This window comes from Panicum virgatum, chromosome 3K, assembly GCF_016808335.1.
Source record: "Panicum virgatum strain AP13 chromosome 3K, P.virgatum_v5, whole genome shotgun sequence".
Classification (NCBI taxonomy): Eukaryota; Viridiplantae; Streptophyta; class Magnoliopsida; order Poales; family Poaceae; genus Panicum; species Panicum virgatum.
In genome coordinates this window covers 7,513,931-7,527,802 of record NC_053138.1, presented here as the reverse complement: position 1 = coordinate 7,527,802, position 13,872 = coordinate 7,513,931, and the positions used below count along the sequence as shown (strand labels likewise).

The window sequence follows — 13,872 nt, the reverse complement described above, 5'->3', positions numbered from 1 at the left end:
TATCTAACCACCCCTAGGGCATCGGACCCTCTTAGCCCTCTGCTGGGCACGGACATGGCCCTCGAAGTAGGTGTGACGATCCGGAGACCTCACCTGTCGCTCAGGACGCAAAAGGGGATGCGATGTATGCTGCTGAGAGATCCCAAGTGGTGCTCCTCCTTGCTGTGAATACCCCAAGGCATCGGGGTCCCCGTGTGCACCAGGTGAGTCTGGAGTCAAGCTGTCGAGTTCGTCTAAGGTGATGCCCTCATTATCTGTAACGAATGTACTCGAAACAAACCCTGCGTAACGTATAAACGTAAACCAATATATGTTGCGTGGTAAATTAGTGAGTGTATTGAGAGAGTGTTTTGTATCAGTTCGAAAGGAGGAAGAAAGTCCGGCGCCCACATCGGAGTAGAATCTTACGCATAAAATGCGGATGTTAACGTACGCTCGTGTCTTTCGTCATGACACGTAGAAACCGAAATACGAAACATAAACGAACCTGTGTAGGCCGGTATCTGTGGCCCCGGTACCATCCCTGGATACGGTCCCGCCAACTGGTGGTGCCCCTCTAAACATTCCAGTATGGCCGAACACAGTAGCTGGATCGTATCATGTTTGTGATATTAGTAAATATGTAGCAACACTTGATCTAATTTTAAAGAGATATCTACATTACCTGCAGTTGTGTAGTACTGAGATGTCGGCTGGTGCGCGGTCGCCGGACACGGGAACGACGACGAGGTCTGGGACGACCCGTGGCTGTCTTCATACTGCACACGGATTCCCAAGTTGTGTAGTACTGAACGCAACTGGTCAATGCAGATCACCGGAAGACAAACACTGAAATGCCCTAACACAAGCACCTAGGCAAAAGAAAGTTCGTTGCAGAATGCTTTGCCCCCTAGTCACGGCTGGTACGAGGTATGTGTCATAAAAGCCTCCAGGATTTCTAGCAGCAACCTGGGATAACATACGAGGTAGGTTATCATATGATGTATCGTATGTGCCGAACCGCATCTCAAACACCTTTTTTTAGCCCACCATGCCTTCAAATAACTAATAGTGTACTGGTAAGTCTGCTCAATGTGTCGAACAATCATTTTTTGCTCATAATTTAGGTTGTCCATAATCAACCCATATATTTGCTTTGCAACAAACTCACATGATATATTGCGATGCGAGGGCTGAACTTCTGACAGCAAACAAGTGTGCTCTATCACAATGGAACATTTCCAGTTCGACTTCCATTTTCCCTTGAATGCATGTACTCGCCATGGACATGCATCATTCACACACTTCACCTCATATTCTTTACTGCCAGACTTCACGACTCTAAATTCTCGCTTCAATGATATTGCCCATAGTCTCACAGTATCTTTTACGGCTTCAATGTTTGGATATGTTGCACCTTGCACTACCTCATTCCCTCCCTCTGTACTCCCACTCCTGATTTCGTACGTCTTCTACGACATGATTGCCAAAATCATGCTCCTTCCACTCTTTTGGCAATAAGTACTGCTCGTCATCAGATGAGCCCTCATATTCTTCCATTTCCATTGCGGCTTGGTCTTCTGCCTCCATCTCGTTCACGATGCTATGTATCCCCTCGCCCTCATCAGCAAGACCCTGTGGTCCGATATTTTGGTTCTCTATCTCTTCTGACTCATCTTGCTCAACATAGTTGGTCTCTCTTCAAATACTCGGAGTTGCTTGATCTGCACCATGTCGGATTTCATTTTGTGTCTTCTCCCGAGTTTGAACAAGAATGACCAGAGGCCACCCACGCTCTAGAGCTGCTTGCATGTACTTCTGCCAGTCATTAGTGCTGTGTATCATCATCAATTCCCATAAATCACTTTCTACTTCCCAATTAATAAGAGAATGGACGGTCATCACATGTGTCTCCGGATCAACACGGAACCCACGCTGCAGCCACTTATATATGTAACCAAAACTCCTCTCCAGAGGTTTATCTATGACGCTGGATGTGCACTTAAAGACAGAAAGATCTACTCTATTTGGCCCATACAAAACATTGTAGTCACCAAAAAATACTTGAAACTGCATCTTACTTGACATATCTGTATATCACAGAATACTTATCGAGTTATACTCTTTACTTCACTACGTTATTCAATAATCCGTAAAAACTAAGTATGGATTTCAACTACAACATTTAAGTATTCATAACTACGTGATGACACTCAAATTCTACATTGCATATGCGAAATTCTATTCTAAATCATAATTAATTTATAAACACGTCTCTAATAATACTGCAATTGTAATAATAAACGCGTATTCTTAATTTCCTAAACTAATAATAAACGCGTATACTTAAACTCCTACTTAAATTGGTTCCACTATAGCACTAATTAAACTCCTACTTAAAAATACATAAGTTAAATATAATTACTTGCAGATCACAAGTGCGCAATCCGGCAGGGCTTCGCCGCTTTCCTTCTCCTCACCCCCTCTCTTTTATTTTGGATTTTTGGTGGAATTTTTGGACTCAAATGAGTAGGGAATGGGGGTAGGGGCTTATATAGAGGGGGGACCCTGTCGCCTGGGGGGGCGACAGTCCCCCCTGTCGCCCGTTGGGGGAGCGACCGCCCCCCGCCGCGCGGACCCTGTCGCCCGTTGGGGGCGACCCCACCCCCCAGCCGAGCCCGCGCTGCGCCCGTTGGAGGACCTGTTTGTAATTTTTTTTTACAAAACAGGCTTGTCGCCCCCTGCCTGGGCGACAGGGGTCTGTCGCCCTCCCCATGTGTGACAGGGGTCCATTTTTAAAATTTCTTGAAACGGCCATATATTTTTGAAATTTTAATTTTTTTAAATATAAAAATGAAAAAAAGGCCCCAAGTTGGTGGGTGGGATCAGGCCCATTTGGCCCATATAAGCCCAACTGGCCCATTAGAAAAAACCCTTCAGGCTCTCACTTCGTCCGCAGCCGCCTCCGTCTTCTGAGTAGGGATGGCAACGGGTACCCGAAACCCGAAACCCGATGGGTTTTTGCTCCATTAGGGTGCGGGCATAGACTAAATTCTATACCCGCGGGTTTCTTAATGGGATAAACTTCGTACCCGTCAGATTTACGGGTGCGGGTTTGTTCTTCAAGTACCCAAACCCGCAAACCCGTGGGTACAATAAACCCGACAACATATAATCTAAAATACTAATGTCACAAGGTCTTGTATCAAAAATAAAGTCCAATCACATGCTAAGAGAGACTTAGGCTCATGTACTTCTATTCCCATCGATGATTACCTATTCATAGACTCATTTGGTTATAATGCATTGTGTATTTGTTTATGTTTTCTATTAAATTTTGTTGCTTCTTCTATCGGGTACGGGAAACCCGCGGGTAAAAAATCCGTACGGTACGGATACGGGCATGAAATCATACCCTCAACGGGTATGGGTTTTTTAACGAATACGATTTTATCCTGGCGGGTGCGGGTTTGGGTCAGTGATACCCGACGGGTTTGTACCCGTTGCCATCCCAGTCTTCTCCCACGAAAACCTCGCAGCCGCCGAACTCGAAGCGGCAGCCATGGTGCTCGCGCGCAAGAAGCTGAAACAGAAGCTGCACACGCTTCTCCCGGCCGGTGAAGCGGAGGTGGAGGAGGCTCATGGCGAGGAGGTTCAGGCCGTGAAGGAGCGGCTCGCCTCCTCCAAGCGGCCGCCCAGGAAGAAATCGCTCCCCGAAGTGGTGTTGCAGACGGAGGAGGAGCGGAGGGATGAAGTAGAGAGGAGGAGAGAGGAGAGGAGGAAGGAGAAGAAGGAGAAAAGGAGGATCAGGAGGTTGATGGAGGCCGAGGCCGCGGCGGCGACGCAGCAGATGGGAGGGGAGATGGGGGCGGAAGCGGAGGGCAAGGAAGAGGCGTCGGAAGAAGACCATCCTGCTGTTGAGTCTGACCAGCCAGTCGTGGCAGAGAATAGGTGAGTCAGGGCTTGAAAACTTGGTTCCTTTTTTGCACAAAAAAAAAGAATTAGTGAAATCTGAATAGCTTTAACATGCCTGGTATTGTGAGCTCAGAACAATATAGCAGTAGCAGTAAGTATGCTATAATGAGAAAACATGGGTTAAACTTGATTTTGTGTATCTTTGATTTGCCATTGATTGAAGCAGTATTACTTTGTAATGCAGGAAAAACTATGTGCCCGCCCACCTTACTATACTGTAATTAGGGGTGCCAATGGGTGACCCTTAGGGGCACCTCCAACCCTCTTTAGTTCAAAATATTGTACTAGTTTTCCAAAATGTAATATCATTTCGAAAAGCTAGTACAATATTTTGAATTAAAGAGGGTTAGAGGTGCACCTAAGGGTTATCCACTTGCACCCCTAACTGTAATCTAATTGTATGTGATTATTATATGATCGTGAAAAGAAAAGTGGCCACCTTTTTCTGTCAAGCATACTCCAATGAACTTTTGAGCGCGCTGAAGCTATTTTCAATGGTTGTATAATGTTTTGGGTCTTTTGCCATCTTGTTCCTTCCAGGGAGCAAAATGTAAACAAGGTACAAGTGACTTAATCTGCAATTGCGGCCAACAATGCAGTTGTTGCATAGGTAACTTGGGGTACAAAGTGCTACCCTAAACATTTAAACGGACTAAACGGTAACCTACCGTTTAGCTATTTATTCAGGCTAAACGGCCATTTAAACAGACTAAATGGTGATTAAACAGGATAAACGGCTGATTAAACGGACACGAGAAGCCACTGTGTACTGTAGCATGTACACGGTGTGTGCACGGGCTAAACGGCCGTGTATGTATGCGAACAACAATATATCAGTGCTGTTGTACTTGTAAATACTGTTGGCTGTGGAGAAAAGTAAAAGGAGTATTGGAAGTGGAACTATTTTGCAGTTGTAGCTTGTAGGATGTTGTGGCCTTCCAAGCATTAGTTGTGTAATTTTTGCATTCTTATTTCAGGGAGCAAAATATAAACAAGATGGGGATGACCAAACCTGGAGTTGGGTCCAACAGTCCTAACGTTGCTGAGAACAAGTGAGTTAATGCATGATAGATTGCTTCTTCTTTTGCATTGTTTAGGTGATAGATTGATTTTTCAGTTGCCACCTTTTAAGGCATGGTCTGTTAGCTCTGGTTGTGTAAGGTTTTACATTTGTTTCAGGCTGCAAAATCAAAAGGTGAAATCGGCTGAATCTGGTGTTGAGTCCGACAATCCTGTTGCCACAGAGCATAGGTGAGTTAAAGCTTGGTACATTGGTGCTTTTGTACTCATCCAGGACCTGGTTGGATATCATAGACTACAACATTTGTTACATCCAAACACCTCTTAGTTTCTCAACACCGAAGTATTTTTTAAAACTGTAGTGTCTTTGAAAATTCCAAAAGAACTTTGTACCCAAACAGATCCCTAGCCCCATTCTTGTTTGATTGGCATTGCCAGGACATGGAAATATGACAAAAATTGTTAAGATGGTGTCTTTGTGAAAAGATCAGACACAATTGTTGAACATGTTGGTACAATGAGTTTGTGGAGAGGCCGTGGACCATCCATGAGTTAAACTTGTATTTGGCTTGTGTTGTTTTTCTTTCATATTAATTGAGGTAGTATGATAATAACTAGAACGTAACACGCGCTTTGCGCGCCCTATCAACAATTTTATATTAGCAGTATCTATTCAAATATAAGTACGATGAAATTGATAAAATTATGAAAATATCTTATGTACACGTTCTAAGCTGGGAAGGCGAAAAAACCATATGAAAAAAGAGAGAACATATCATATAAGAGATATTGCTATGGTTTTCGACTGCTGCGGCAAGATGGACAAGATGCTGAAGAGAGGGGCCTTAGTGCTTGCAGTAGGAGTACAAGGAAAACCGGCAGCATGAATGCTCCTAGCCACGATAAGATGGTATAGCCACAAAACGGCTGGGAGAGATGGTCTTGAGTTTGACAGCAGAGAGAGCGAGGGTTGGGGTGCATGCACTACGGAACGGAAAGGAACGTCGCAGCACAGCAGAGAGAGGGAAGGGATTGCATGCACAAACAGGTGAGGTGCCACGCCAGCCATGCATTGTTCTGACCGGACAGGACATTCCGGTAAGAGCAAATATTATAAGTTGAGGTAGGCGGGGTGTAAAAATTATAATATCAGATTTGTGACGAGTTGAAGGAAAGAAGATAAGAGAGAAGAAGCGGGGGCTGTTGGTTTACAGCCATTTGATGCACAAGTTTCTAGAATTTTTGAGAGAGAACAAATAGAGTAGGCTAGATTTTAATGATTTGGTCTACATCTATAACCACACTATTATATGATGAGTAGACTTTTACTTATTAGTAGTATATGATGCGGTGAAATATACAGCCTTATTGTTCAAAAAAATTATATACAATCTCGTATTCTAAGACGCTGCAAGGAGAATCAAGAATGACACTTGATTTTCTAGGGAATCATGACCTTACCACCAGCCTATCCGCTCTTTTTATACTCAAGCACATGGCTTCAGGGGCGTCCCGGCCAAACTGGGGCTCAGTGCGAAATATTAAGACAGGTTCCAGTGGTCCGACAACATAATTAAATGATGAAATAAGAAAAATAACACGATGCTCGGCGTTAGGCTCCCGTGGCTGTCTTGGAGTGGGAGTGGCCGTGGCCCTGCGTCAAAAGACCGGTGTCAGCGTTGGCGTGTCGTCACCGCGACTGCCAGGCGCGAGTCTGCTCTGCCTCCGCAAGGCTGAGGCACAAGTGTCAGTGCGCGATAGAGAGGAAGCAGCGTCGGTCTTGCCTTCGGTGTCGGTGATCGAGTTGAGCGCCGCTGCGGTCGCCGAGCGGAAGGCTCTAGGAGTCGGGCGATCGACAATCGGGAATAAGATGTCACTTCTGGGTGCAATTTGGACCTCATTTTGCTACGGATTGGGTTGTAGATTAACAAAATTGAAGCCTTCTATATTATTATACATAAGATATACTTTATATTTTGTGACCCTTCAAATTTGGGGCCTGTCTGAGTCCTTGGCAGAGGAGTGCGAGGCGGTGGGAGAGGCGAGGCCCCCCACGCAGAGAGGCCAGGATCAGTGATTTTCTTAGGCGTTGCGATGCTCCTTTAGAACAGGGGATCGACGATCGTGTGTGTGGCTTGAGAGTGATCTCCCATGGTGGAGGAGTTCGAGGTGTCGCTCAGGTTTGCAGCGGGGCGCTGTTTTTGGCGTGGCACATCGTTGGCTACGACGGCGCAGTTCGCGGCGGCTTCTTTCGCTTCCTCTCCCAGTTTGTGGTGGTGTAGTGTTTTGTTGGGTGAGTTGTTTGCATGCGTTGTTTGTGTGGTGGTGGTGTTCGCTTCGGCGCGTTAGCACGGACCACACGGGCCCAGGAACACCTTGGGCTCATAGGCAAGGGCCATATTTAGCTCAGGCCCACCATTCATCGAGCCTAGTCAGCAAAAAGCCGGCACATGTAGGAAGCAGTAGATGTGCAACGCCAGCTCTCCCTGTGCGCTCAGCCCATCGTTCCTTTTGACCAGACGAATGACAGAGCTCTAAACTGTACAACCATTTGACCAGAAGAGTGACGAATCCTAGAGCTCGCAGTGGCATGTGACAAGCTGAGAGCCCTACGCTACAGCTACAAGCTTTTTTTAAGAAAAGAAGAAAAGCACTTGCCCTCCGCTTGGAACGGCTGCGCCTGGGAGAGCTGTCCGAGAGGCACGTGGCCCGTGAAATCCTCTCCTGCGCTAGGGAGGAACCACTCTTTAATTTACCCGATATGATAAAAAGTACACACCCAGTACTAAACGGTAAATACAAAAAAAAATTAAGTCACCAACTTATTTGGCTTTAAACTCATGATCAAGTTGGAAACAACCTGTTATGTTTGACTTGGTGGAATGTAGTTAAGTTTTGGTGATCTTTTCGGAATTGATAAGCAGTCTGGCTTAGTTATTTCCCTCATAGCAGGGTGCTGGTCTTTCTTGCATGTTAGCTAATGCTTTGTGTCTTTATTTCAGAGAGCAAAGCGTAAAGAAGGTGTATGTTGGTGGCATTCCGTACTATTCATCTGAGGATGACATGAGAAGTTTCTTTGAAGGATGTGGTAGTATCACTGCAATCGACTGCATGACCTTTCCCGAGAGCGGGAAATTTAGGGGTATTGCAATTCTCACATTTAAGGTCAGATTCTAAGCCAGTTTTACTTCTTTTAGTTTAGTATTCCTGTTCTCTTGGGGAAGTCAAACTCTTATTACCCCTTCAAAGTTCTTATTGGTTTATTACAAAGTTCTTTTAGGACAGATATACAAAGTTTGTTACTGTATTACATATTTGCATGTGCAAAGTTCTTATTCCATTAATTATGTCGACTTAGACTTGTTAACAGAGCTGAGTAGAAGCTATAGGTTCAGCAGACTATGAATTCTTGTTCAGTCTATCTGTATGACGTTAGATTCTGCAGCCTTGCATCTATATGGTCTTGGCTTCCATTTTAAGTCCACAAAAGTCAAGGACTCAACTGAAAATTCTCAACTATTTTGTTTGGAAATGTGAATCTGAGTATCTGACTGACTGTTATTGTTCAGACTGATGCTGCTGCACAGAGGGCATTAGCTATGGATGGTGCAGATATGTAAGTGTGCATCACTCTGTTTGTTATCCCTCTCATTGGTTTATTCATGAGTAATGACTAATGACATGCTTGATAACAATTTCAGGGGAGGATTGTATCTGAAAATCCAGCCATACAAACATAACCGTGAGAAGGAAGATTTTGCACCAAAGTTGATAGAGGGATATAATAGGATGTATGTTGGGAATCTACCATGGGATATAACAGAAGATGATCTTAAGAAGTTCTTTTCAAACTGCAAAATCTCGTCCATCCGATTTGGAACAGACAAGGAGACAGGTGATTTCAAAGGCTATGCACACATTGATTTTTCTGATGGTGCATCTGTTGCTGTTGCACTGAAGCTAGACCAGAGGGTGATTAAGGGACGGCCAGTCAGAATCAGATGCGCAGTTCCCAAAAAGGACAATAAAAAAATTGGTGATAATGGGAACTCAGATTCTTCGAAGAGTAAGATTCGGACATGCTATGAATGTGGGGATCCTGGGCACCTTTCTTCTGCTTGCCCAAATAAGAAGGATTCTGAAGTTCGGAAATGCTATGAATGTGGCACCCCTGGGCACCAATCTTCTGCTTGCCCAAATAAGAAGATTTCTGATGAAAACAAGGCTACTGTTGATTCAGCTATAGCATCGTCAAAGAAGAGGCGAACATGTTACGAGTGTGGGACTCCTGGCCATCTCTCATCGGCTTGCCCAAACAAAAGGTCTGCAGGCCCTGTCCAGAACCACAGGGAGCTTGTTGATGATGCAAAGGTAGAATCACCTACCATCGTATCTGAGGAAATGAAAGCAGTTGATGAATCGAATTCAGTACCTTCAAAGAAGAGGCGAAAGTGCTATGAGTGTGGAATTTCTGGCCATCTCTCATCAGCTTGCCCGAACAAAAAGGTTGCTGAGGTTGTTGATGATGAATTGAAATGTGATACTGGCTCAAACACTATACCTTCAACCATTGTCGAGGAGAAGAAGGCCAGCGACGACGCTAAATCCGCACCTGCAAAGAAAAAGAAGAGGCGGACATGTTATGAGTGCGGCATTGCCGGACATCTCTCGTCCGAGTGCCCAAACAAGGCAGCTGCGTTAGTCAAATGATTGTTGGCATCTTGGGCCATCTCTGCTCAGAGTGCCTGAACACAACTGAACAAGGCAGGTTCTGAGGCCAAATGGTTGTAGCATTTTTTTTAATTCTTCAGGATTTAGTCCCAGTCTATTGTATGGTATTTTCCTTGTTTTGAGCAGCAAAGTTGTTATCTCTGAAGGAAGAGGGAAGTTTTGTAGCAGGCAAGCCTTCAAAGTTCAAGTAGACAAATTTATTATCTTTGCATATCAAAATTTTGATTGCATGACAAAGTATGCATGGGATTATCACTCAATTATTGGAAAACAGTTTGGTGGTCTCAAACAGTTTATCGTCACCTGAAGAACGTTGCCCCGCACCCAAGAAAGCCCCACATTTCCGATTCACGAGTTCATGATCAGTTTCCAACAAAAGAGTGGACACACGTTAAGAGTAACCCCATATCTGATTTGGTAGGTAGTTGCTGACACCAGTAATCAGATATGGGTTACCATGGTTAAGGGCAAGATCTGAATGGAATGAATTTGGATCCAAAATCTCCCTCCACCAAATATAGGCCCATAGTAACCCATATCTGATTATTGGTGTCAGCTAACTACCTACCAAACGCCTTCTCTCTCAAGCCCTGCCCTGTCCCGTCCCTATCAGATTCAGTCAGCAGTTGGTTTGTGTGTGATGATGTCACTGCACTTGGTCGGACCAGACCATCAGTGCCTGCTGAACATTCATGCAGGCGGATACTCCGATCCAAAAAAGATTCAATCAGAAAAATAGGAGTCTGCATCTTCACAGTGGAGACCTACGTGGAGAGACCGACCAAAACCATTGAAAAACTGGACGTGCACGGAGACGCAAGCAAAACCAAAGCGGTAGCCTAGCATCCCAACTGGAACTTGGTTGTGAATGATCTCCAGCGTCAAACGCAGAAACTTGTTGGTGTTCTTCACTCAGCTGACAGCGACTCAACTCCTTCTGAAAAGCAAAACCAGGCTTTTCTTAGGTCACCTGCCTTGTGATTTTGCAACCAGCTGCTTATGACAGGGAAACAAAATTGGCAGTTCATCATACCACAGTTCATGCACCTTCACCATTTATTCACCGCTTTTGCATGCCGACGGTATTGTTATTGTTAGACTGCACAAAACCATAGGGTAAAATTATCCTCGTCATATCATTTGGTACTTGCCTAGTCTCTGTTGAAAATCTTTCGTCAGTTCATAGTTTCGTCTCCCACGCACTTCTCTTGGAGCATTGCTGAACAGATAGTTCTGAATGGATAAACATCTGCGGTTGATGGGGAGCAGCATCACAGCACTATCACCTCCTAGCATAAATTTATACAAGGCGCAGCTGAATTTAAAATCCACGCTTCTTTTCAATTTGTATCCTCGTGGGACCGCACCAGTGCCAGAACGAAGAAGAGAGAAGTGGATAGAACATGGCGACCAAACTGAATCGAAACCAGCATCTTTTGGGCCTAACAAAAACACTGCAATCGCATGGTCATTGTTTTGTCATCCTATTTTACACAAATAATAACTGCTGAGAATCAAATGTCAGTACTGAAGAGTGGCTGCCCTGATTCTTCCTCATTTTCCCAGAAAAATTCAGCATGCTGGCTCTTAAGCAGCATGTATGGGACGCTTAAGTAGTGACGCTTACTAATCTGGCCCCTGATGAATCCCCAAGGAATATTCTGGCCCTTCGCGACGCGAAACCGCACTTTCAACACCATGACGAAACAAGCATAATATCGTATATATTATGCAACCAACCTTTTGAATCAGCAGTAGGCCAGTAGCTAACTGAAGTGGTGCTGCTTATTGAAAGATTCTTCTGAACTCGGTGGTCGGCACACTGCATCTGATAAAAATATTCAGAGAAGAAAGATGCAGAAAACAGGAGCTGCAGCTCCTCCGGTTCTGTCAGAAATGGTACTGGTTGACCTAATGGATGCAGTATGCGTTGATATTTCTATGGACCATTAAATTATAGGTGACTAGGTGTTATGTTCAGCAAGTTCCACGAAGTGATAAAAAGAATTGCACAAGAAAGCAAGGAACCATATTTGTTCTTTGATACTGCATCACCAAGAACTCAGGGCATAATCAACTCTAGCAAGTAAGTCAACACAAGCAAAAATTGATCATTGGGCCCCGAAGGCCGAGCCGGTGTAAATAATTTCTGCATGGGTTTGACAAACATATGGATATTGGGTTTCTGATGCAGCGGTTGCGGAATCATGAAGCAAATCAGGAAGCAAACTTCTACTTTTGATCTCTTATGCGGAGAACGGCAGGCGCAATTCAAGATGCAAGCTGTAACAGCCCATGGACTGGGTGGGTTGGGCCAAATTCGCGAGCTACTGTAGCATGCTACTGTATCGTCGGGAATTAGTCCCATACTGGAACCAGAAGTTGAACCCAGACCAATTTAAATACCAGGCCTAGGGAAGCTAAATAACTTCGGTTGTAATTTTTTGTGCGAAGCGAGGACGAAAGCGCAAGAGAGTTATTTAGCAGGTGTGATTTACTCAACGTGAAGAGTAGATCTTAGCCGTTATCCCAGGACAGGTCGTTACACAAGCTCAGACAGATGGGGACAGGAAAGTTGCCTGTCTCCTGTTGCACGCATTGTGATTACGCATTGTGATTACGGCTTGACCAATAAGGTGGAGTTGCAGGGGCAACTAGAACTCCAGGCGCCAATCATCGGCAACTGCTAAAAGAAACTAGAACTCCAGGCGCCAATCATCGGCAACTGCTAAAAGAATACGTCTACAGCAAACTGCAAATTGACCATTTCTGTCTCTGCCCTGATGAACATCATGCTGCGCTCAATGTGTGCGCATCAAAGTTTTCCAAATCTATTACAGCAACTTGTGAGAAGAGAAGAGAACGATTATTCCTTTTTATATTGACTTGGGCCAACAATCGTCGTGAACCAGTGAGGGATTATGTTGCTTCAGCTGCAGAAGGGACCATCTTGCCAACTGTCCTTCGCAACATTTTGATCCTTGGATGTGCTGCTACCATGATGAGAACTGTGAGATGCGGCAAATAGGTGTGTGCATATGCTCATCGCTCTACTAACTGACTTATCTGATAGAATTTTGATCCAATGGTAACTTTCTTCTGTATTGAACTATGGATACAATCTTCAGTAGTTTCTGTATTGGTTTGACCTAAGAGTTTGATTCAACTGATAAAAAAATTGATCCAATATCTTCTTTCCGAAATGTGAATAGGAGCAAGATTCCATTTGATCCCCATCAAACACTGCCACTGTCTGGTGCAGTCGGAGACGCCATAAACTCTTAGATCCTAATCCATTGAAAATTAACAGATGCCTCTGCTTAAGCACCATACGGTACCATTTTATGTTTTCGCGTTTGCAAGCTGCAACAAGCAGAAGTGAACTGTATATAAAACTAGGCAAAGTTTCTTTCTGCTTACATCAACCAGCAATTATTGATCAGCTCAGTCCAATCAAGCAATGCAACGTCGGCACACAAGCGATCCAAGAACCAATCATCGCCGGGAACCGGTGTTGTTTGATCTAGACTCGGATGCCACTACTCAAGATGGTTGTTTACGATGGCTGTTCGGCTTGATGAAGTATCAAGCAGGTGCAGATGGGAAGAGGCATTTCTTTCTGATACCTCTGACGCAGTAGTAGTAGCATTATGAGTCAGTGCAAAAAGGGATCAAGGGGTAGATACAAGTCACTATTATTTATTAATGCGCCATTTGGAGCAGCGATGAGACGTTTATGATCTCATCACATATCAAGCTGGATATATGTATAATGTCTTCGTAAGCACGACGATCTATTTGCTGTTTCCTACGGTCCTATTGGTCCAGTTGTCTTAATAAAACCGATCTACAGAAGGATGTCTGCAGGATTATTGCAAGAAATAATTCAGTGGGACACGGTATATTCACAGAAGAATAATGCTTCCTAGTTGGCATAAAGATTCATGACACTTTTCTATGATTTGAACTGAGATCAAGCAAGGGCTTTAAGTTCTGCAACTAGGCGTCTAGAAGCCTATAATGTCCCAAAAGTGGCGTAAGCAAACCACCTTCAGAAATCAGAAGAAAACAACCATCTCTGAATTCTGAACTGAAGTTCCCTTCACCCCCACATTTCAGTGAAGCTTTGTTGTCGACTGTCTAATGCACCTAAACAAAGATCATAAC

General features: G+C 44.3%; 1 protein-coding gene across 1 annotated transcript; it reads left to right on the top strand.

Moving 5' to 3' along the window:
- Positions 1 to 3,484: 3,484 nt before the first annotated feature.
- LOC120697239 (protein gar2-like) lies at positions 3,485 to 9,913 on the top strand. Its single transcript, XM_039980397.1, has 6 exons — positions 3,485 to 3,930; positions 4,932 to 5,006; positions 5,134 to 5,205; positions 7,977 to 8,139; positions 8,544 to 8,590; positions 8,676 to 9,913. The coding sequence occupies exons 1-6, from the start codon at positions 3,542 to 3,544 to the stop codon at positions 9,682 to 9,684; spliced, it is 1,755 nt and encodes a 584-aa protein (XP_039836331.1). The 5' UTR covers positions 3,485 to 3,541; the 3' UTR covers positions 9,685 to 9,913.
- The last annotated feature ends 3,959 nt before the right edge of the window (positions 9,914 to 13,872 follow it).